Consider the following 26,272-nt stretch of genomic DNA (forward strand, 5'->3'; position numbering starts at 1 on the left):
GATATTTAAGAAATATTCAACCTGATCAGTATGGAAATAGGATTTATCATTATGTTCCTGAGGCCTCACCAGCATCTCAACTGGTTGAACTGAAAGCAATGAATAAAGGACAGCACTAAACTTTAATTGTAACAATTTCCATGTTTTTATTCATTTGTCGTATCTTTGTAAAAAATAGATTATTTTAAACCTTCATTCGGAATGAAGTGAGTCTTTGATCTTTGTCTTGATAAGTTGAAGACTGGATAAGAACCCAGATGAACAGAAAAGAAATCTTTTCTAATCAGTGACTGGATTATTCAGATGGACTCTGTCAAGTTTTCCATCCCAATTATTTAAAAAAAGCAGAAGAAACTACTCTCTCTTTTTCTTCTTTGCTGTCTTACCAAACTTCCAACAACAAAACAGGCAACATTTAGTGACCAGGAACGCAACAGTTGCCGCACAAGCTAGCAGGAAGCCAATCACATCCAAAGAGTGGTGCTGGAACCAGGTGAGGTCATGGAAAGCTGGTCGAAGGTGCTTGGCTCCTTTGTGGCGCATGACAAACTCAACCCAGAAGACTGCTCGGTTCAGGGGTTTTACAGGTTGATCATGGTGAATTCTTGATAACTTCATAGCATTCTCTTTATAGCTAAAATTGAATATATATAAATAACAACCTGTAGAGTTTGTTAAGGACATGATATACCTAAAACAGATATATATTATTAAAAATACATTGCATAATTAATTATATAAGTTGTGTCATAATTAATATCACCAAGAATATAAAAAGTTTAAGAAAATTTGTTTCCTCTTGAGATATTTCTAGATATGATGGTCCATTGGCTGGTATATGTTGGATGCTTTAGAGTCTCAGCAATTATTGGAGGTAGGAGAGAAAATAATTTCCAATTGAAAATAGCATTCTCAAAGTACACAAATAAGAATGGATTAATAGAATACGTAGCTTGAGAATACAGAATTTTGATCTAACTTGCTGAGTGTGGTATTGGGAACATAATAGTGTAGGAAGCAGCATGGAAGGGAAGGTCTATGAAAAAGGAATCCTTTCCTCACTCCTTCACTCTTCCCCAGGTTTGGTCTGGAGTGTCAGTATTAATGAGACTTCAGAAGTAACAGGAAATGATTTCAGTATGTGATCTTCATGGTCCTGACATTTCAGATGAAAGCAAGAAAGCTTCATGTGATCCTCTAGGCAAGAAATAGGGTCTGAGACTGAATAGATGCCGGCATTTTTGCCTCAGGCTAAAGAGGGCTGTGTGTTGAAAAGCAGAAACATTACTCTGCCAACAAAGGTCTGAATAGTCAAGGCTATGGTCTTGCTAGTGGTCCCATACCATTGTGAGAGCTGGACCATAAAGAAGTCAGAATGCCAAATAACTGATTCCTTCAACTGTGGTGCTAGAGAAGACTCCTGAAAGTCCCCTGGACAGCAAGGAGGTCAAACCAGACAATCATAAGGGAGATCAACCCTGAATATTTACTGGAAGGAATATACTGATGTTGAAGCTGAAGCTCCAGTATTTTGGTCGTCTGATGAGAATAGACAACTCAATGGGAAAGTCCATAGTGCTGGGAAATACTGAGGGAAGAAAGAGAAGAGGGCATCAGAGGATGAGACGGTTGGATGGCATCACTGAAAATGAACATGAACTTGGGCAAACTCTGGGAGATAGTGAGGGACAGGGAGGCCTGGTGTGCTGCATTTCATGGAGTTACAAAGAGTAGACATAACTGAGAAACTGTACAACAACAACAGAGGGCTGCACCTGCAGTGGTGAGATGGAAGGATGGCAATAGCTAGAACACTAACTCTTCTAACTTCTATCAAGGAACAGAAGACCGAACCATGGTTTTGGCTTAAGGCTTTGAATGGCTGACTTAGAAGCAAGATTTCCTTGGGTTTGTGAAGGAGGGAGGTTATTCTCCCACACCAAAGTGCAATCATCATTGATAAAGAATACAGAACATTAAATAGTAGAAAATCATGGGAAAGCATGCAAAAACTATTGAGGATGAGAACTATAAACCTGAAAAAAGTAAACAAAGCTCTGTTGCCCTTTGGTTTAAAGAACCAAGGCAGGCTTTTTTTAATACACAAGAATTTAAGGAATAAGTACCTCTGAATACATCTCAGGAAAACAAACAATAGCAACAGAAATTCCAAAACAGACACAGAAAGTATTGATCAGATAAAAAGTCAAAAAACTACTCTATTAAAACACAAGTTGGAAAAAATAAAAAAAATAAAAAAATAAAACACAAGTTGGTTCATTAAATCCATATAAATATGAAATTAATGCTAAATGATATTGGAAATTGTGGCCTTGGGCAAGATGCATATGTTGTAAGCTTTGACAACATTGTACTGATAATATAGCAAAGAAATCTAAGATGTGATGTTTAAGAGACACTGATGGAACCCACAGCCTGTTTTACAGAGTGAAGTAAGTCAGAAGGAGAAAAACAAATATCATATATTAATATTGTAACCTAGGGAAAAAAAAAACTGTACTCATAACCCCATTAGTAAGGTAGGAATATAAATGCAGATGTAGAGGACAGACTTGTGTACACAGCAAGGGATGGGACACAGTTGGACAAATTGGGGAAGTAGCACTGACTTATAGATACTATCATGTGTAGAGTAGATAGCCATTAGAATTTGCTGTATAACACAGAGAGCTCAGCCTGGTACTCTGGGGCTTCCTAGGTGGTTCAGTGCTAAAGAATCTCCCTGCCAATGCAGGAAAGCAGGAGATCCACGTTTGATCCCTGGATCAATGAGATCCTCTGGAGAAGCAAATGACAATGCATGCCAGTATTAATCCCTGGTAAGTCCTATCAACAGAGGAGACTAGCAGGCTACAGTCCATGGGGTCGAAAAGACTTGAATATACCCAAGAGATTGCCACAAAACACAAAAGAGTGGGATGGGGTGGAGGTAAGAGGAAGACTCAAAAGGAGGGGATTATATATATATATACTTATGGAGGATTCACATTGTTGTACTGGAGAAGGGAATGGCAAACCACTTCAGCATTCTGCCTTGAGAATCTCATGAACAGTATGAAAAGGCAAAAAGATATGACACCAAAAGATGCACCATCCAGGTCAGTAGGTGTCCAAAATGTTACTGGAGAAGAGCAGAGAAATAGCCCTAGAAAGAATGAAGAATCTGGCCCAAAGCGGAAACTACGCCCATTTATGGATGTCTCTGGTGGTGAAAGTAAAGTCTGACGCTATAAAGAGCAATATAGCATAGGAACCTGGAATGTTAGATCCATGAATGAAGGCAAATTGGAAGTGGTCAGACAGGAGATGGCAAGAGTGAATATCGACATTCTAGGAATCAGCGAACTAAAATGGACTGGAATGTGAAAATTTAATTCAGATGACCATTACATCTAATACTATGGGCAAGAATCCCTTAGAAGAAACGGAGTAGCCCTCACAGTCAGTAAAAGCGTCCAAAATGCAGCACTTGGGAGCAATCTCAAAAATGACAGAATGATCTCTATTCCTTTCCAAGGCAAACCACTCAACATCACAGCAATCCAAATCTTTGCCCCAGCCACTAATGCTGAAGAGACTGAAGTTGAATGGCTCTGTGAAAACCTACAAGACTTTCTAGGACTAACACCAAAGAAAGATGTCCGTTTCATCATAGGGGATTGGAATGCAAAAATAGGAAGTCAAGAAACACCTGGAGTAACAGGTAACTTTGGCCTTGGGGTACAAAATGAAGCATGGCAAAGGCTAACATTTTTGTCAAGAACACGCACTGGTCATAGCAAACACCACCCTCCTCCAACAACACAAGAAATGACTATGCGTGGTCAATGTGTAAAGATAGTCAATCCCAGAATCAGATTGATTATATTCTTTGAAGCTGAGGGTGAAGAAACTATACAGTTCAGTTCAGTTCAGTTCAGTTCAGTCGCTCAGTCGTGTCCGACTCTTTGCGACCCCACAAATCGCAGCACGCCAGGCCTCCCTGTCCATCACCAAGCCTCAGAGTTCACTCAAACTCACGTCCATCGAGTCAGTGATGCCATCCAGCCATCTCATCCTCGGTCGTCCCCTTCTCCTCCTTCCCTCAATCCCTCCCAGCATCAGAGTCTTTTCCAATGAGTCAACTCTTTGCATGAGGTGGCCAAAGTACTGGAGTTTCAGCTTTAGCATCATTCCTTCCAAAGAAATCCCAGGGCTGATCTCCTTCAGAATGGACTGGTTGGATCTCCTTGCAGTCCAAGGGACTCTCAAGAGTCTTCTCCAACACCACAGTTCAAAAGCATCAATTCTTTGGTGCTCTGCCTTAGTCAGCAAAAACAAGACTAGGAGCTGACTCTGGTCAGATCATGAACTCCTTATTGACAAATTCAGATTTACATTAAATAAGGAGGGAAAAGCAGTAGACCACTCAGATATGACCTAAATCAAATCCCTTACAATTATACATTGGAAGTGACCAATGAATTCAAGGGATTAGATCAGATAGACAGAGTGCATGAAGAACTATAGACAGAGGTTTATGACATTGTACAGGAGGCCATGATCAAAACCAACCCCAAGAAAAAGAACTGTAGAAGGGAAAATGGTTGTCTGAGGAAGCCTTACAAATAGCTGAGAAAAGAAGAGAAGCAAAACAAGTACATCAAGAGAAATGCCAGGCTGGATGAAGTCAAAGGTGGAATCAAGGTTGCCAGGAGAAATATCAAGAGCCTCAGATATGCAAGTGACTCTGCCCTTATGGAAGAAAGCAAAGAGGAACTGAAGAGCCTCTTGATGAAGGTGAAAGAAAGTGAAAAAGCTGGCTTGAAACTCAACATTGGAAAACACTAAGAATATGGTATCCTGTCCCATCACTTTGTGACAAATAGATGTGGAAACAGTGACAGACTTTATTTTCTTGGGCTCCAAAATCACACTGGAGAGCAATTGCAGTCATGAAATTAAAAGGCTCTTGCTCCTTGGAAGAAAAACTATGACAAACACAGACAGCATATTAAAAAGCAGAGACATTACTTTGCTGACAAATATCCCTATAGTCAAGGCTATGGTTTTTCCAGCAATCATGTGAGAGTTGGACGATAAAGAAGGCTGAGCATTGAAGAATTGATGCTTTCTAATTCTGGTGCTGAAGAAGACTTGAGAGTCCCTTGGACAGTAAGGAGATCAAACCAGTCAATCCTAAAGGAAATCAACCCTGAATTTCATGGAAGGACTGATGCTAAAGCTGAAGCTTCAATACTTTGGCCACTTGATGCGAAGAGCTGACTCACTGCAAAAGAACTTACTGCTGTCAGGTTGAAGGGAGAAAGAAAATTGGGCAGCGGAGGATGAGATGGTTAGATAGCATCACCACCTCAATGGACATGTATTTGAGCAAACTCCAGGAGATAGTTGAGGACAAGGTAGCCTGGCATGCTGTAGTCAATGGGGTCACAGAGTCAGCCACAATTTAGTGACTGAACAACAACAACAACAATTCTAATAAGTGTGAGGTGGCAAAGGTGAGGTTTTTATTTGCATTTTATGATGCTTAGTGGTGTCAAGCCCCTTTTCATGTACCTGCTGGCCGTTATACATCTTTTTGGGGCCAATATCCATTCAGTAACTCCATTCATTTTTTTAAAAATTTTGCTATTAAGTAATATGAGTTACTTATATCTTTTGTATATTAGTTTCTTATCAGATGTGTTATTTTCAAAATGTTCTCCAATTTTGTATGTTGCTTTTCGTTTTGTAGGTCATTTCTTTTGCTGTACAGAAGCTTTTGAGCTTAATATAGCCTCACTTTTGTTTTGCATTGGTTCCTTGTATTGTTGGTGTCATATCCCAAAATTTGTTGCCAATACCCTTGTCAAGAAACTTTTCCTCCTGTTTGATCATAGGAGTTCTATGGTTTCAGGTCTTATGTTTAAGTCTTTAGTCCATTTCTAGTCATCTTTTGTAAGTAACATAATATACAGCTCCAAATTCTATTCTCCTGTATATAATTATCTAGTTTCCTTAGCACTACTCATTGAAGGGATAATGCTTTTCCTATTGAGTATTCTTCACTTTTTGAAAAATATTATTCAGCTTTATATATGAAGGTTTGTTTCAGGGCTCTCAGTCCTGTCCATTGGTCTGTATGTCTATTTTTATGACAATATCATCTGTTTAAAATTACTATAACTTTATAGTACAGTTTGAAATAAAAAGTGGGATGCCTTCAATGTCATAATTTCTTGGGACTGCTTTGGCTGTTTGAGATCTCTTGTGGCTTCATACAAATTTAGAATTTGTTTTTCTATTTCTGTGTCCCAGAAGGCCTTAGAAATTGATCACTCAGTTCATTCTTCTTTTTCTACCAAGGGACTCTTTCTAGCTGAGAGTTGTCTCTTGGTGCTGAGCAATGCTGGCTTGAGGATGATGCTGGTAAAATAAAGCTGTCATCATTTTGTTCTTGTGTGATTTATCTCAGGCTCTTTTGTTTTGGTTGTTGTTCTACTGTGTTGCTAAAATTTCATACATGGACTTTAGAGCACTCCCAGAAACTATTTTGTTCATAGATAGTGTCTAATTGTTATTTCCTACTGGGGAACAAGAAGGCTAGGGTCTTCTCTGCCTCCATTTGGATCTCTCAATTTTGCTTCATTCTCTTTCTCTAGTTTTAATTTAAAATATACCAACATAAAATATGTTAAATTAACAATTATAACTATTTTTACAAATATATTTCTATTACTTTCTATTTATAAATGAGCACAAGCAAATAGCAGAAGTTTCTAAACTGGTATTGGTTATAACTACATGAGGAAAGCTGAGTAGTTATGTTTTTATGATTTTGTTACATTTCCTAAATTCTTTAGAGTGATAATATCTGCAATTTTTAAGAAATAAAAAGTACTATTGTTAATTAAAAAGTTTATATCTTTTCAACAGTAGATAATTTTCTTTAAATAAATGTAGTATTTCTTTGAGGTTGTAATCTATCACTCAGTAGTGGTAGGTGACAAAATAATTTCCCAAAATTTAAGAAGTATAAAATAATCTTATTTGATATTAGCTATGCACTGGTTATTATATAAAAGTTATCAATTTATAATTGTATAAAACTGATTATTCCTTCAAAAACAAGAGGCTCCTTAAAAATGTATATATTCTCTACTCACAAAGGGTTGTTAATAACTGCTTTCAAAGCATTAAGCAGATCTTCACTTGTCATTCTTTGCAAGTCTACTTCAACAGCTGCCCCTTTGGCTTTCATACGAACAACATTATCATGCTGATCACCAAACACAGGAATTCCAACCATAGGAACCCCATGGTAAATAGCTTCATAGATTCCATTGGTTCCACAGTGAGTGATAAAAGCCCTGGTTTTGGGATGTCCTAAAAATTAAAACAACAAAAAAAAGAAACATTATTATTCTAAATTGTAAGAGAGTCAGAAACAGAAAATCATGACACCTACATAAGCCAATTCTATTAAGTAACATCTATATAATTATGTGCCATGAGAACACATATAAATCCTTATAGGCTCTGAAGAAAGTAGCAATTAATTACTCCAGGCTAAGTATAATTAGTGATTCCAGCAATTAAGTCATTCCACAGACAACTGAGAAGTTTCCTGCAGAATATATGATGGAGAGTACTTGCCATTTGACAAATTATTGCAGGAAGAATATATCAATAAAAACGAATGGAAGGACTGTAGAAACCAAATATTTTTGAAGATGGGAAAAGGAAGGTGAGATGTGCAGGATTTCAACATGAGAACGTTGGCATAACAGGCTAGAAAGATAGGTTACATCAAGTTTATGATGTTCTCTGTTAAGAAAATAGGATTTGCGCTTGACTTTATACTAATATGCAGCCATTTATGTTATATATGAAATATAGGTGAAATGGCTTGCCAGATTTTTTTTTTCCTGTAGAGAAGAAAGGTAGGAGAAAATGGATGAAGAGCGTCAGGAGTGTGTTACAATATTCTATATGAAAGTTAATGAGAACCTGATCTAAAAGTACTTTCTCTTACATTGATCCTGAGGAGGGAGAGATTAATCATAAATTAAAGATTTATAAACTTGATATTTATGCTAAAGTTTGACAAAGATCCTTGACCAAGATCTAGTTAGGTTCCTCTGAACTCTTCTCAACTAGAATTTGATTTTGTGGCTCCACTATCTCTGCATTGCCCAATTTTAGCAAGCATTTACTAGGTCAGTTGAACTCTTTGTAATTTTTCATCCAATGAACTTCCATTATGTTCTTTGGGGAAAAATTCCCCTTTCCTTTCTGTATACAGAGTTGTGTCCAAACTCTCTGTCTTATTGTAAAAGTCCATTGCACTAATAACTATATTTATCATGATGGTCTTGAATAAAGTGTGCCTTAATTTTTAAAATGTGTCATGAATAATCCTTTTTTACACAAACTCCTGAAGAAATGTGAAAAACACATTAAAATTTCTTTTTTTTCTTATTTTAAATATAAATTTGTAAGATATCTGTTACTGAATAGTAATTCAGATTAAACGTCATTCAGCTCTGTTTATTTTTCTTCTCTTTGGTCTTACCAAGAAGATCATTTTGTGGAATCCATTTATATAGTCGGGTATTGGCTCCTAGTGTTTTTGGTTTCTTTCCTGTGTATCGCCACAGAACCTATTAAGATGAATGTCTTTATTAGAAGATTTTTAGAATCACATCCTCTCAGAAGTTAACCTATGATTAATCAGATTTGATGCCTCTAGGCATCACACATGAGTGTTTATAAACCATTACACTACCAACAGTACAACCATGTTTTCAAAGGCTTGCAATGATCCTAGTCAACAGCCTTTCATCTTCGGGTTAATTCTAACTTAACCGGATGAAGAAAAATGATGAAGATGTAGATGAAGAAAAATGACAATCTGCATCTGAAAGAACTACATATTGGTGTTACTAGACCACTCTGGTAAAGAAGATTTTTGAAACAAAGATTTCAGAGGCAAAGGGGAGGGATGTTATTTACTCTTTTGAGCTTATTTTTTTACATACTTACCAGTAACATAGACGCATACAGTAAAATATTCATAATTATATTTATTATTTTAAAGTATTGTTAGTCTAGAGTTTGATGACACTAAAAACATCTACAATGTTGTGTAACCATCAACTATATGGCATGGCATCCAGTTGCACAGTCGTGTCTGACTCTTTGAGACCCCATGGACTGCAGCCTGCCAGGCTCCTCTGTCCATGGGGATTCTCCAGGTAAGATTACTGGAGTGGGTTGCCATGCCTTGCTCCAGGGCATCTTCCTGACCCATTGGATAGGACTCAGGTCTCCCACATTGCAAGAGGATTATTTACCAACTAAGGCACCAGGGAAGAAAGCTGAGTGCCAAAGAACTGATGCTTTTGAACTGCGGTGTTGGAGAAGACTCTTGAGAATCCCTTGGACTGCAAGAAGATCCAACCAGTCCATCCTAAAGGAGTTCAGTCCTGGGTATTCTATGGAGGAACTGATGCTAAAGCTGCAACTCCAGTACTTTGGCCACCTCATGCAAACAGTTGACTCATTGGAAAAATCTCTGATGCTGGGAGAGATTGGGGGCAGGAGGAGAAGGGGACGACAGAGGATGAGATGGCTGGATGGCATCACCGACTCGATGGACATGAGTTTGAGTGAACTCCGGGAGTTGGTGATGGACAGGGAGGCCTGGCGTGCTGCAATTCATGGGGTCGCAAAGAGTCAGGCACGACTGAGTGACTGAATTGAACTGAAGGCACCAGGGAAGTCCAATCAGCTCTATGTTTACCTCAAATATTTTCATCATCTATAACATCAACTCTGTATCATTAAATAACTCCCTATAGCTCTCATTCCTTAGCCCCTGATAATCTCTGCCCTACTTTCCATCTCTGTAAAATTGGACTACTCTAGGTAACAGGGACAAGTGGAAGCATACATTATTTGTATACATAAATCATACAGTATTTGTCTTCTGACTTATCATTTTATTTCAGGGTTCACACTTGTTTCAACATATCATAACTTCCTTTCTTTTTAAGGTTGAATAATACTTCACTATATACACATATGTATACATATATATGTGTGTGTGTGTGTATATATATATATATATATATATATATATATATATATGAATGTATGTAAATAAATTGCAAAGCAGAAATACAGGAACAGGTATAGAAAACAGGTGTATGGATACCAAGGGGGAAGGCAGGTGGGATGAAATGGGAGATAGGGATTGATATATATACACTACTGATACCATGTTTAAAGTAGATAACTAATGAGAACCTGCTGTAAAGTACAGGGAACTCTACTCAATGCTCTGGAGTGATGTATATCTGAAGGAAATCCACCAAAATGTGATATATGTATACATATAGCTGATTCACTTTGCTGTATAGTAGAAACTAATACAACATTGTAAAGTAACTATACTTAAACAGAACTAAAAACTATTAACCCTCCAAAAATATTTAAAAAATAAATAAACAAAACAAATTCTTTATCCATCATTTTTCTGACCTGAAAATTGTTGCTCTGACTTGTTCAGTTGCTCAGTTGTGTCCAACTCTTTACAACCACATGGATTGCAGCATGCCAGGCTTCCTGTCCTTTACCATTTCCCAGAGTTTGCTAAAACTAATGTCAATTGAGACAGTGAAGCCCTCCAGCCATCTCATCCTCTGTTTCCCCCTTCTTATCCAGCCTTCAATCGTTTCCAGCATCAGGGTCTTTTCTAATGAGTCAGCTCTTCACATCAGATGGCCAAAATATTGGAACTTCAGCTTCAGCATCATCCTTGCAATGAATATTCAGGACTGATTTCCTTTAGGATTGACTGGTTTGATCCCCTTGCAATCCAAGGGACTCTCAAGAGTCTTCTCCAACACCACAGTTCCAAAGCATCAGTTTGTCAATGCTCAGCTTTCTTTATGGTCCAACTCTGACATCCATACATGACCCCTAGAAACACCATAGCTTCGACTATAGGGACCTTTGTCAGTAATGTATCTTCTTTTAATGTGCTGTCTATGTTTGTTATAGCTTTTCCTCCAAGGAGCAGGAATCTTTTCATTTCATGGCTGCAGTCAATATCAGCAATGATTTTGGAGCCCAAGAAAATAATGTCTGTCACTGTTTCCATTTTTTCCCCATCCATTTGCCATGAAGCAATGGGACTGAATGCCACGATCTTTGTTTTTTGAATGTTGAGTTTTAAGCCAGCTTTTTCACTCTCCTCTTTCAACTTCATCAAGAGGTTCTTTAGTTCTTCTTCACTTTCTGCCATAAGGGTGGTGTCATCTGCATATCTGAAGTTATTGATATTTCTCCCAGCAGTCTTGATTCCAGCTTGTGCTTCTTCCAGCCCAGTGTTTCTCATGATGTACCCTGTGTATAATTTAAATAACCAAGGTAACAATATGCAGCCTTGACATACTCCTTTCCCAATTTTGAATCAGTCCATTGTTCCAGGTCTGGTTCTAACTGCTGTTGCTTGACTTGCATACAGGTTTCTCAGGAGGCAGGTAAAGTGATCTGGTATTCCCACCTCTTGTAGAGTTTTCCACAGTTTGTTGTAATCCACACAAAGGTTTTAGCATAGTCAATAAAGCAGAAGTAGATATTTTTCTGGAATTCTCTTGGTTTTTCTAGGATCCAAGGGATGTTAGCATTTTGATCTCTGGTTCCTCTTCCTTTTTAAAATCCAGCTTGAATATCTGAAAGTTTTTGGTTCACATACTGTTTAAGCCTATCTTGGAGATTTTGAGCATGACCTTGCTATTATGTGAAATGAGTGCAATTGTGTGGTAGCTTGAACAATCTTTGGCATTGCCTTTCTTTGGGATTGGAATGAAAACTGACCTTTTCCATTCCTGTGTTCAGTGATGAGTTTTCCATATTTGCTGGCATATTGAGTGCAGCACTTTAACAGCATCGTATTTTAGTATTAGAAATAGCTTAGCTGGAATTCCATCACTTGACTAACTTTGTTCATAGTGATGTTTCTTAAGGGCCACTTGACTTTGCACTCCAAGATGTCTGGTTCTAGAAGAGTGATCACATCATCATGATTATCTGACTCATTAAGTTACTATGCCTGCTGCTGCTGCTGCTGCTGCTACTAAGTCACTTCAGTCATGTCCAATTCTGTGTGACTCCATAGATGGCAGCCCACCAGGCTCCACCTACAAATATGTGTTTTAATCACTGATTTCTATTCCTTTCAATATACAGCCAAGAGAGAATGTCTAGTTCATATGATTCTATGTTTAACTTTCTAAGAAACCACAAAAATGTTTTTCGCAGCAGATGCATCATTTTTACTCCTAGTGGCAGTCCACCAAGTCCTATTTCTCTAAATTCTCACCAACATGTTATTTTCCTTTTTACCCTTCTTTTTCTGATAATAGATATCCTATTGAATGAATTATTAATTTTATATGCTTTTGATTTTCATTTCCATTATGATGAATGATGTTGAGCTTCTTTTCATATACCTTTTGACCATTTGTATATTCCTTGAAGAAATCTATTCAAGTACTTTTCCATTTTTCAATTAGATTTTGTTCTTGTTGTTGTTGGGCTCTACCAGTTCTTTTATGTATTGTGCACATTAATTCCTTACCAGATACATAATTTTAAAAGATTTTCTTGATAGGGATTGTGTTGAATCTATAGATTGCTTTTGGCACTATACTCATTTTCACTATATTGATTCTTCTGATCCATGAATTTGGTATATTTCTCCATCAATTAGTGTCCTCTTTGATTTCTTTCACCAGTGTGTCATAGTTTTCTACATATAGGTCTTTAGTTTCCTTAGGTAGATATATTCCTAAGTATTTTATTCTTTTCATTGCCATGGTGAATGCAATTGTTTCCTTAATTTCTCTTTCTATTTTCTCATCACTAGTGTATAGGAATGCAAGGGATTTCTGTGTGTTGATTTTATATCCTGCAACTTTACTATATTCATTGATTAGCTCTAGTAATTTTCTGGTGGAGTCTTTAGGGTTTTCTATGTAGAGGATCATGTCATCTGCAAACAGTGAGAGTTTTAATTCTTCTTTTCCAATTTGGATTCCTTTTATTTCTTTTTCTGCTCTAAATGCTGTGGCCAAAACTTCCAAAACTATGTTGAATAGTAGTGGTGAAAGTGGGCACCCTTGTCTTGTTCCTGACTTTAGGGGAAATGCTTTCAATTTTTTGCCATTGAGGATAATGTTTGCTATGGGTTTGTCATATATAGCTTTTATTATTTTGAGATACGTTCCTTCTATTCCTGTTTTCTGGAAACTTTTTATCATAAATGGATGTTGACTTTTGTCAAAGGCTTTCTCTGCATCTACTGAGATAATCATATGGTTTTTATTTTTCAAATATGTAATATGATGTGTTAGGTGGCAAGAATACACAGAAGAACTGTACAGAAGAGATCTTCACAACCAAGATAATCACGATGGTGTGATCACTCACCTAGAGCCAAATATCCTGGAATGTGAAGTCAAGTGGGCCTTAGAAAGCATCACTACAAACAAAGCTAGCAGAGGTGATGGAATTCCAGTTGAGCTGTTTCAAATCCTGAAAGATGATGCTGTGAAAGTGCTGCACTCAATATGCCAGCAAATTTGGAAAACTCACCAGTGGCCACAGGACTGGAAAATGTCCATTTTCATTCCAGTTCCAAAGAAAGGCAATGCCAAAGAATGCTCAAACTACTGCACAATTGCACTCATCTCACATGCTAGAAAGTAATGCTCAAAATTCTCCAAGCCAGGCTTCAGCAACACGTGAACTGTGGACTTTCTCATGTTCAAGCTGGTTTTAGAAAAGGCAGAATAACCAGAGACCAAATTGCCAACATCCGCTGGATCATGGAAAAAGCAAGAGAGTTCCAGAAAAGCATCTATTTCTGCTTTATTGACTATGCCAAAGCCTTTGACTGTGTGGATCACAATAAACTGTGGGAAATACTTCAAGAGATGGGAATACCAGACGACCTAACCTGCCTCTTGAGAAATCTGTATGGAGGTTAGGAAGCAACAGTTAGAACTGGACATGGAACAACAGACTGGTTCCAAAGAGGAAAAGGTGTACGACAAGGCTGTATATTGTCACCCTGCTTATTTAACTTATATGCAGAATACATAGTGAGAAACGCTGGACTGGAAGAAGCACAAGCTGGAATCAAGATTGCCTGGAGAAATATCAGTAACCTCAGATATGCAGATGACACCACCCTTATGGCAGAAAGTGAAGAGGAGCTAAAAAGCCTCTTGATAAAAGTGAAAGAGGAGAGTGAAAATGTTGGCTTAAAGCTCAACATTCAGAAAACGAAGATCATGGCATCTGGTCCCATCACTTCATGGGAAATAGATGGGGAAACAGTGGAAACAGTGTCAGACATTATTTTTGGGGGCTCCAAAATCACTGCAGATGGTGACTGCAGCCTTGAAATTAAAAGACGCTTACTCCTTGGAAGAAAAGTTATGACCAACCTAGATAGCATATTGAAAAGCAGAGACATTTTTTTGCCAACAAAGGTCCGTCTAGTCTAGGCTATGGTTTTTGCAGTGATCATGTATGGATGTGAGAGTTGGACTGTGAAGAAGGCTGAGTGCTGAAGAATTGATGCTTTTGAACTGTGGTGTTGGAGAAGACTCTTGAGAGTCCCTTGGACTGCAAGGAGATCCAACCAGTCCATTCTGAAGGAGATCAGCTCTGGGATTTCTTTGGAAGGAATGATGCTAAAGTTGAAACTCCAGTACTTTGGCCACCTCATGGGAAGACTTGACTCATTGGAAAAGACTCTGATGCTGGGAGGGATTGGGGGCAGTAGGAGAAGGGGACGACAGAGGATGAGATGGCTGGATGGCATCACTGACTTGATTGACGTGAGTCCGAGTGAACTCTGGGAGTTGGTGATGGACAGGGAGGCATGGCGTGCTGCGATTCACGGGGTCACAAAGAGTCGGACACAACTGAGTGACTGAACTGAATTACATTGATTCATTTGTGGATATTGAAAAATCCTTGCATCCCTGGGATAAAGCCCACTTGGTCATTGTGTATGATCTTTTAATGCGTTGTTGGATTCTCATTGCTAGAATTTTGTTAAGGATTTTTGCATCTATGTTCATCATTGATATTGGCTTGTAGTTTTTTTTTTGTGTGTGGTATCTTTGTCAGGTTTTGGTATTAGGGTGATGGTGGCCTCATAGAATGAATTTGGAAGTTTACCTTCCTCTGTAATTTTCTGGAAGAGTTTGAGTAGGATAGGTGTTAGCTCTTCTCTAAATTTTTGGTAGAATTCAGCTGAGAAGCCTTCTGGACCTGGGCTTTTGTTTGCTGGAAGATTTCTGACTGTGATCCAAAAGTCTACAAGCAATAAATGCTGGAGAGGGTGTGGACAAAAGGGAACCCTCTTACACTGTTGGTGGGAATGCAAACTAGTACAGCCACTATGGAGAACAGTGTGGAGATTCCTTAAAAAATTGCAAATAGAACTGCTGGGTATACACACCGAGGAAACCAGAATTGAAAGAGACACGTGTACCCCAATGTTCATTGCAGCACTGTCCTAGATGTCCATCAGCAGATGAATGGATAAGAAAGCTGTGGTATGTATACACAATGGAGTATTACTCAGCCATTAAAAAGAATGCATTTGAATCAGTTCTAATGAGGTAGATATATTAATATTCTAATGTTATACCTTAAAGAATTATAAAATGAAGGCAAACCAAGCTCAAAGCTTGTAGAAGGAACATACACATTAATAATTACCTTAAATGTAAATAGATTAAAAGCTCTAACCAAAAGACATAAACTGACAATTAATAAAGAAAACCACACTCATATATATGCTGTGTACAAGAGACTTACTTTAGACCTAGGGACACATACTGACTGAAAGTGAGGAGATGAAAAAAGATATTCCATGCAAATGTAAAGCAAAAGAAAATTGAAGTAGTGGTACTTGTATCACACAAAATAGACTTTACTACAAGGACTGTTACAATAGAAAATAAAGGGCACTACATAATAATCAATGGATCAGTGTAAGAAGAAGTAATAGTAGTTGTAAATGTATATGCACCCAACACAGGAGACAAATGCTAACAGCCTTTTATAAAAGGAGAACTCAACAGTAATACAATAATAGTGGGGCACTTACACCAATGGGCAGATCATCCAGACAGAAAATCAATAAGGAAGCACAATCCTTAAATAATATATTAGATCAAATAGACTTAATTGGTATTTATAGGACATTCCATCTGAAAGCAGCAGAATACAGTTTCTTCTCAAGTGGACACAGAACATTCTCCAGGATGAATCACATCTTGGGTCACAAAGCAACTTTTAGTAAATTTAAAATAATTGAAATTGTATCAAGCATCTTTTCTGATTACAAAGCAATGAGATTAGAAATCAATTGGGAAAGGGGGAAAATGCAAGAAAACATTGTACATGGAGGCTAAACAGTATGTTACTAAACAAACAGTGGATCACTGAGGAAATTTTTTAAGATCTAAGGATTAATGATGACAATATCGATATCATATCATATAACAATATCAAAAACATATAAGACACGGTAAAAACAGTTCTAAGAAGGGAAGTTTTAGCAATAAAATATTACCTCGAAAAATCTCAAGTAAATATCCTAACCTTAACCTGAGGCAACTAGAGAAAGAAGAATAAACAAAATCAAAGTTAGTAGAACGAAGTCATAATGATCAAAGCAGTAATAAGTGAAACAGAGACAAAGAAAACAGTAGCAAAGATCAATGAAACTAAAATCTGGTTCTTTGAGAAAATAAGCAAAACTGCAAAACTTTAGCCAAACTCATCAAACAAAAAAGGAAGAGGGGTCAAATCAATAAAATGAGAAATGAGAAAGAAGTTACCATGCACAATACAGAACTACAAAGGATATTAAGAGAGTACTAAAAGCAACTGTTTATCAATAAAATACATGGAAGATTGCATGACATGGAAGAGATGGACAAAGTCTTAGAAATGAACAATCTCCCAAGACTGAACCAGAAAAAAAAAAAAAAAGGAAATATAAACAAACAAATCACAAGTACTGAAATTGAAACTGTGGTTAAAAATCCTCCAACAAACAAAAGTCAGAATCCTGATGACTTCACAGGCAAATTCTGTCAAAATTTAAAGAATTAATACCTATCTTTCTGAAACTCTTCCAAAAATTGCAGAGAAAGGAATATTCTGAATCTCATTATATGAGTCGACCATCATCCTGATATCAAAAACAGACAAAGATATCACAAAAAAAGAATATTATAGGCCAATATCAGTGATAAACATAGATGCCAAAATCTTCAACAAAACACTAGCAATCTGGACCCAACAATACATAAAAAGGATTGTACACTATAATCAAGTGGGATTTATTCCAGAGATGCAAGGATTGTCCAGTATACACAAATCAATCAATGTGATACACAACATTAGCAAAGTGGAGAAGGCAATGGCAACCCACTCCAGTACTCTTGCCTGGAAAATCCCATGGATGGAGGAGCCTGGTAGGCTGTAGTCCATGGGGTCGCTACGAGTCAGACACGACTGAGCGACTTCACTTTCAATTTTCACTTTCCTGCATTGGAGAAGGAAATGGCAACCCACTCCAGTGTTCTTGCCTGGAGAATCCCAGGGAGAGAGGAACCTGGTGGGCTGCCATCTATGGGGTCACACAGAGTCGGACACGACTGAGGTGACTTAGCAGCAGCAAAGTGAAAGTCTCTCAGTCATGTCTGACTCTTTGCGACCCCGTGGACTCTACAATCCATGGAATTCTCCAGGACAGAATTCTGGAGTGGTTAGCCTTTCCCTTATCCAAGGGATCTTCCCAACCCAGGGATCAAACCCGGGTCTCCTGCATTGTAACCAGATTCTCTACTAGCTGAGCCACAAAGGAAGCCCAAGAATACTGGAGTCGGTATCCTATCTCTTCTCCAGCAGATCTTCCTGACCTAGTAATTGAACTGGGGTCTCCTGCATTGCAGTTGGTTTCTTTACCAACTGAGCTATCGGGGAAACACATTAACAAACTGAGTAGTAAAGCCATATGATCATCTCAGTTGATCCAGGAAAATCTTTTGACAAAATTCAACACATGTTTATGATAAAAAAAAAAAAAAAGCTCTGTAGAAAGTGAGCCTAGAGGAAAGTTACATCAACAAAATAAAGGCCATATATGACTAACCTGTGGCAAACATTATTCTCAATGATGAAAAATAAAGCATTTCTTCTAAGACCAGAAACACGACAAGGATGTTCCCTCTTGCCACTTTTATTCAACATAGTTTTGGAGAGAGAGAGTTTTTGGTGCCTCTAGCCCTTCCTTAATGCCACTCCTAAGCATTGTATTTTAATGCAATTAAAAATGCAATAATTTTATGAAGTTTTTTTAGATTAAATGTTTAAATGGATGTTACTTCTACAAAGCAATTTTTGAAAGCAATTGGAATATAAATATAAGAATTGTCATAATTATTTGAAACACGATTGTTGTAATGGTATGTTTTATCTAAAGCTAGGGAAAAGGTGTCACTCAGTTATAACCTAGAATGATGTTAATATAAAATTGCAGTTTGCTGGAACATTGTAAAGTATATTCTTAGATCTGTTACTGGATTATTAAAGCTTTAACTGTTTAAGAGTCATTATTTAGGATTTCATTTAGGATTATTTTTAAGATTCATTATTTAGGATTATTAGAAGAAACATTGCTGCTTCTGCTGCTAAGTCTCCTCAGTCGTGTCCGACTCTGTGCGACCCCATAGATGGCAGCCCACCAGGTTCCTCTGTCCCTGGGATTCTCCAGGCAAAAACACTGGAGTGGGTTGCCATTTCCTTCTCCAATGCAGGAAAGTGAAAAGTGAAAATGAAGTCGCTCAGTCGTGTCCGACTCTTAGCGACCCCGTGGACTGCAGCCTACCAGGCTCCTCCATCCATGGGATTTTCCAGGCAAGAGTACTGGAGTGGGGTGCCATTGCCTTCTCCAAGAAGAAACATTACTTAGGTTTAATTTTAGAATATATGCTCTTATATCCAAGTTTCATTAAGACAATGTTTAAAATCATTAATTATAAGAAAATATAGTCCCAAGACATGCTGTGAATCAAACCTATTATTTTGAATAGCTTTTCCTTTATTCTCTGTCATGTTATTTGTAACTTGTTTATATGCTTCAGATTTAAAAGATATACATAAAAACAGCCAAAGATGTTAAATTACATGAATGACTTAAAACCTAGGCTCAAAGCTGACTGATGCTTTAACAGCAGCATATGATTAATTTCAGATCATTATTTAAAGAAAATAATGCAATAGAATTTTCTGTTAATAATGCCAGGTTTAAAGCAAGATAGCAATCAAATACCCCCTTTTATCATTTGTACTTTTTCTTTAGCGCTCACTTAAGTTGAGACTAACAATATCAATAGCCTTTCCTGCATTTTAAAAGTATACTTTACCGTGATCATGGATTTTAAAATAACTATCCCTGAAATAAATATTATCTGACCTTCTGTGGAATCTGGGCAAGGGCTGATGCGATCATATTAGACTTTTCTTCTGAGAGGTTTTTGATCATTGACCCCAGAGTAAACACCATGACTCCATCTCTTCCAGAGCTTTGAACAAACTCTTCAAACTCCTGTGAAGAAAACAGTCTTTGAAATATAAAAGTTTGCAGTTATAATAGATGTCACACTCTTTTTACAATGTGTCTGAATTATTAGAACAATTACATAATTTCATTATATAAACCATTTCAGTGTATAATAGATGGCTTGAAATCCTTATTCAGCTCAGTTGCTCAGTTGTGTCTGACTCTTTGCTACCCAATGAATTGCAGCATGCCAGGTCTCCCTGTTCATCACCAACTCCCGGAGTTAACCCAAACTCATGTCCATCGAGTCAGTGATGCCGTCTAGCCATCTCATCCTTATTAGGTGAATTAAAAATTATTGTTACTAAAGGCTCATTTAGTAAAGCATATTTGAGGCATGTGTGTGTCTTTGTGCATGTCTGCTTGTGCTTACAAATTATTGACTGCCTGTTATCTTTTGCCATTTGCTGAGCTCTTTACATGTATCATTTAACTTAGATATATGGTGATTTTACGAGATATTTATACATTTAGAAATGGGAAATCTATCTCAGTAAGGTTAAGTAATTTGTCCAAGTCTACACAGAAGTAGCTGGCAAAGCAAATTTCTACCTTTAAGTTAAATAGTTTCAGTGCTGTACTTTATATTTAGCCTTAGATCCTAATAAGATTATCTTTCATTTTTTCTGATGAATCACTGTCAGTACAATGATACAGTTTTTATAAATTTACTTTTCTCTGCTTTCTAAATTTCTATTTTCTTTTATTTTGATTATATATATATATATATATGTTTCCACATACACAATTAGGAATGAGGTAGCCATGTAACATCTGACCAGACAAGTAATGCCAAAATTCCTATAAAACATACTCTGAGGATGATAGGAATATATTAGAAATATATAATTTTGAATTAAAAATAAAAACAGTATATTCAATCATACTAAAATAAAAATAAATCTTTTCATCCTGTGTTGAAATACTAGCAAAACTAAGCCAATTAAATAAAATAAGAAAAAAATGTGTGAGGCTTGAAATGGAAAGACAGGAAAGAAATTTATATTAAGAGATTTCTTACATGGTTATGGAAGCTGGCAAGTTTAATCTGCAGAACAGCACATTAGGCTGGAGACTCAGAGAAGAGCCACTGCTGTAGTTTAAGTCTGAAGGTGGCCTACGGGCAGAATTCAGTCTTTTGTTCTAGTCATATCTGAAACTAATTGGATGAGGCTTACCCACATAATGAAGAATAATTTCTTTATTCAGGTCCACATACTTAAAAGTTGATTTCATCTAAAAAGAGCTTCTCAGTAAATTCTAGAAAATGTTTGTCTAAATAGCTGGGTACCTAGCCAGGCAGGTGAACAGATAAAATTAACTATTACACTATGTTTACAGATGATTTGACTTAAGATATAATGTTATCTTTATGTTCAATTGTAGCATAGTATTAGAGGAGGAAATGGCAACCCATTCGAGTATTATTGCCTGGAGACTCCCAGGGACAGGGGAGCCTGGTGGGCTGCCATCTATGGGGTCACACAGATTCAGAGATGACTTAGGCGACTTAGAAAAAAAAAATAGCATAGAATTTGTAAGATACTAGGAAATATTTTGATGGCATCACTGACTCGATGGACGTGAGTCTGAGTGAACCACGAGAGTTGGTGATGGACAGGGAGGCCTGGCATGCTGCGATTCATGGGGTCGCAAAGAGTCGGACACGTCTGAGCGACTGAACTGAACTGAACTGAGGAAATATTTTAAAATTTATATATAATACATTTTCATGTGTAATGAATGGACGTTGAACAAGAAAAGAAAATATTGAGGACTACTTCAATCAGATAGTTATACATAATCCAAAATAAAGGCTACTCATCTTCTTACTGTAGTGTATAGTCTAAGAAAATAATGACCATTAAATTCTATGTCTGTTTTCTCTGTTTGGGGATCAAATATTGTTAACAACAACAACAACAAAAAAAAAACAGAAATCATCTTAAGAGATAAATACTCATAGCTGGGTAGTGAAGAGCCCCTGGAGAAGGGAATGTCTATTCCACTCCAGTATTCTTACCTGGAAAATTCCATGAACAAAAGAGCCTGTTGGGTTACAGTCCATGGGGTCGCAAAGAGTTGGATATGACTGAGTGACTAACACTTCACACTTCATTCATGTAGGACAATAATAAGCACATTTAATTACCTTAGGTAGGGGCTTTGCAGGCTTGCAGTGCAGTCCTCCAACAAATTCAGTATTAGGCAAGTAAGGTTGAGGAAATTCAAAATCCCAGTAATTTCGAAACAACCACATGTCAGCTTTCCCCATAATCTCACATAGTGTGGTAGGTTTTCCTGAATAAACATGAAGGATAGTAGAGGGAAAGGAATCTGATATGTTAAATGAGAGATATATCTCCACCTAATTTTCTAAGTAAATTCTTAAAGATCAATACTGAGCCTATGCAACCCAACGTAAATCAATTGGCCTTTTCCCCTGAAGAGTACATGATAGTCAATATGAAAAAGTAAGCATAGATTTAAGTATGTAACAAAATGAAAAGCCTGTTGCTTTCTCTCCGTCAATGGAGTCTTTTGTTTTGAGCTAAGCCTGAACCCATTCATGTGCTTCTACTAAGTACAAGAAGCAGGCAGCAATCCTCAGCCTTCTGAGATAGAGTCTCACCTTCTCTTCTGGAATTCCAATTCATCTCATCATCATTGCTCCAATAGCCTCTGATTATGTTGAAAAATAACTTGTGCTTTACCCATCTTTTTTCTACTGTTCTCAAGTGTGCTATCACAACTAATTACATTCTGAGTACTTTTAATACAATTCTTAAAGTTATTGTCTCCTTTGCTATAGTTAGTGAAAGTTATTATTTTACAAGATTTTATCCTCATTGGTGAAGATATTTCACTGTATAATAATCTGGTGGTGAAATAGTTTCTATTTTATAATGAAGCTTACCCAGAATTTTGGTGTCTTTTTTTTTTTTTAATTTTATTTTTACTTTATTTTACTTTACAATACCGTATTGGTTTTGCCATACATTGACATGAATCAGCCATGGGTGTATACGAGCTCCCAATCCTGAATCCCCCTCCCACCTCCCACCCCATATTCTCTCTCTGGATCATCCCCGTGCACCAGCCCTAAGCATCCTGTATCCTGTATCGAACATAGGCTGGTGCTTCATTTCTTACATGATAGTATACATGTTTCAATGCCATTCTCCCAAATCATCCCACCCTCTCCCTCTCCCTCAGAGTTCAAAAGTCCTTTCTATACATCTGTGTCTCTTTTGCTGTCTCGCATACAGGGTCATCATTACCATCTTTCTAAATTCCATATATATGTGTCAGAATACTGTATTGGTGTTTTTCTTTCTGGCTTACTTCACTCTGTATAATCGGCTCCAGTTTCATCCATCTCATCAGAACTGATTCAAATGTATTCTTTTTAATGGCTGAGTAATACTCCATTGTGTATATGTACCACAGCTTTCTTATCCATTCATCTGCTGATGGACATCTAGGTTGTTTCCATGTCCTGGCTATTATAAACAGTGCTGCGATGATCATAGGGGTACATGTGTCTCTTTCAATTCTGGTTTCTTCGGTGTGTATGCCCAGCAGTGGGATTGCTGGGTCATAAGGCAGTTTTTTTTTTTCTATTTGCAGTTTTTTAAGGAATCTCCACACCGTTCTCCATAGTGGATGTACTTGTTTGCATTCCCACCAACAGTGTAGGAGGGTTCCCTTTTCTCCACACCCTCTCCAGCATTTATTGCTTGTAGACTTTTGGATTGCAGCCATTCTGACTGGCATGAGATGGTACCTCATTGTGGTTTTGATTTGCATTTCTCTGACAATGAGTGATGTTGAGCATCTTTTCATGTGTTTGTTAGCCATCCGTATGTCTTCTTTGGAGAAATGTCTATTTAGTTCTTTGGCCCATTTTTTGATTGGGTCATTTATTTTTCTGGAGTTGAGCTGCATAAGTTGCTTGTATATTTTTGAGATTAGTTGTTTGTCAGTTGCTTCATTTGCTATTGTTTTCTCCCATTCAGAAAGCTGTCTTTTCACCTTGCTTCTAGTTTCCTTTGTTGTGCAGAAGCTTTTAATTTTAATTAGGTCCCATTTATTTATTTTTGCTTTTATTTCCAGTATTCTGGGAGGTGGATCATAGAGGATCCTGCTGTGATTTATGTCAGAGAGTGTTTTGCCTATGTTCTCCTCTAGGAGTTTTATAGTTTCTGGTCTTACATTTAGATCTTTAATCCATTTTGAGTTTATTTTTGTGTGTGGTGTTAGAAAGTGATCTAATTTCATTCTTTTACAAGTGGTTGACCAGTTTTCCCAGCACCACTTGTTAAAGAGATTGTCTTTTCTCCATTGTATATTCTTGCCTCCTTTGTCAAAGATAAGGTGTCCATAGGTGTGTGGATTTATCTCTGGGCTTTCTATTTTGTTCCATTGATCTATATTTCTGTCTTTGTGCCAGTACCATACTGTCTTGATGACTGTGGCTTGGTAGTAGAGCCTGAAATATGTGTTCCATGTCACTGATAGAAGGAAACCATAGCTATCTGGTTTCTCACCACATGACTTTTTGAATAGTCTCCTTGATGTTCTAAGTGTGCTAAAGTTTTTATTAGAAAATATAAGGTATTTGAACTCCTAGGATGATGCATCTGCATAACAGATCAAAGCAAATCTCAGTAAATGAGAGATTTTATTCTGGTAATGACAATATCCAGTTTCATACTGAGTACATATCTTTTGGAAAATGTACATAAGTTTTACTTTGTAATTTATTTTTTTAATTTACTTTTGAGCTAAAATACATTGAAGTTAATTGCTCACTGGGAATATTTCTGTCTAGTAGAAAATATCATCTCCCAAATTACAATTTTATTGCTCTATAGGATATTTTTTGACCATTGTTTTGTCTAACCTAGGACTTTTATTCTAAAATTCTTTATCCTCTGAAAGGTTTATAAACAGCTTCTGAATTTTTTGTAATGAATGCTGTCTTTCTTGTTTTTATTTCTCATCAATTATTTGAACATATCTATAACATGTTTTCGGAGAAGCCAATGGCACCCCACTACAGTACTCTTGCCTGGACTATCCCATGGGTGGAAGAGCTTCGCAGGCTGCAGTCCATCGGGTTGCTAAGAGTCGGACACGACTGAGCGGCTTCACTTTCACTTTTCACTTTCCTGCATTGGAGAAGGAAATGGCAACCTACTCTAGTGTTCTTGCCTGGAGAATCCCAGGGATGGGGGAGCCTGGTGGGCTGCCGTCCGTGTCTCACAGAGTTGGACACGACTGAAATGACTTAGCAGCAGCAACAACAGCATGACATGTTTTAATGAATAATTTTATAAATTATGTGTTATATTTTTAAAGTTTGAAAAACATACTTGCAATACATAACATAATGAAGATTTTAAATTCTGAATAGCTAAATTATATCTATATCTTAGAGCATTTTAACATTTATGAGAGTAAAAGAAATGTGGTTCTTCTATTTATCAAGTTTTTACTCTTCTCAGATTATTGATATAGTCCACCAAATATATATATATATATATATTCTAAGTTGCTAATAACTATGTAAAAATCAGGGACAGAGTAATACCCTATCAATAAGGCATCACTCAAAAAGATGTTCCTAAACTGAGTGTCAGACTGCTGGGACCAGAAGTAAACAAACTAGTTCAACCAAGTTGTAGATCAATTAAGGCTTAATCCATGATCAGAAAATGTAATCTAGATGAAATTTTAAGTTATTTTTTTCTTAGTGTTGCCTTTTGTAGCTTGAACTCTCAACATGGATGTGTGATGCTTTCTGCCCACATTTTATAGGGCCATGTCTAGAGATATAAGCACGTGTTTTTGTCACAAAATGCCCAGAAGAAGTTTCAGTGCAACATGCTGACCTTGATTAGGTCATATGACTTTTTTTTAACATATTGCATATTGTCAGGCAGCACAGTTCATTAGAAGCACTCATATTGTTTTTGAGTTGTTGAATAATTTCTCAGAGGAAATATTGAATAGATACTCAAAAAAGGAAGTGGCTATATAAAATAAGAGATCATAGCTATAATTTTTTTTAACTTTTTAGGAATAAACACAATTTTTAGTAATGATAGGGTATTAAAGATACATCTGTTAAAATCAGTAACAAGAAAAATAATAAAAGTTCATATGAAAATGAAAAAGTTCCAAATGGACAAATCATTCCTGAGAAATAAAAAGCTGTAGGCATCACACACTCTAATTTTAAAGAATATTATAAAGCTATAGTAATCAAAGCAATACATAGGTTTAAAAATAGTCACCAGGTCCATTAGAACAGAAGCAAAGGCCCAAAGATAAACTGATGCATATGTAGTCAACTAGTATTTCACAAGGAAGCCAAAAATATTCAATGAACTCACTCTACTACAAAATTATATTAAAATAGATCAGGCTTAAATATAAGACCTAAAACCACAAAATTCCTCAAAGAAAACAAGGGAAAATAATTTTTGACATTCATCATGGCAGTGAATTTAAATATGACACCTAAAATATAAG

The 26,272-nt window shown here is 36.9% G+C and overlaps 1 protein-coding gene across 1 annotated transcript in view; it reads right to left on the bottom strand.

The window, feature by feature from the left end:
- Positions 1–354: 354 nt before the first annotated feature.
- The window catches only part of LOC128049413 (UDP-glucuronosyltransferase 2C1-like), a 31,864-nt gene continuing 5,946 nt past the window's right edge, over positions 355–26,272 (bottom strand). Inside the window, exons 2-6 of the mRNA XM_052641630.1 lie at positions 21,885–22,033; positions 19,586–19,717; positions 8,579–8,666; positions 7,170–7,389; positions 355–634 (exon numbers count right to left, since the gene is read on the bottom strand). Of these exons, the coding sequence (XP_052497590.1) occupies positions 355–634; positions 7,170–7,389; positions 8,579–8,666; positions 19,586–19,717; positions 21,885–22,033 (869 nt within the window). The remainder of the gene's footprint in view (positions 635–7,169; positions 7,390–8,578; positions 8,667–19,585; positions 19,718–21,884; positions 22,034–26,272) is intronic.

Source organism: Budorcas taxicolor, chromosome 6 (genome assembly GCF_023091745.1).
Source record: "Budorcas taxicolor isolate Tak-1 chromosome 6, Takin1.1, whole genome shotgun sequence".
NCBI classification, from domain to species: domain Eukaryota; kingdom Metazoa; phylum Chordata; class Mammalia; order Artiodactyla; family Bovidae; genus Budorcas; species Budorcas taxicolor.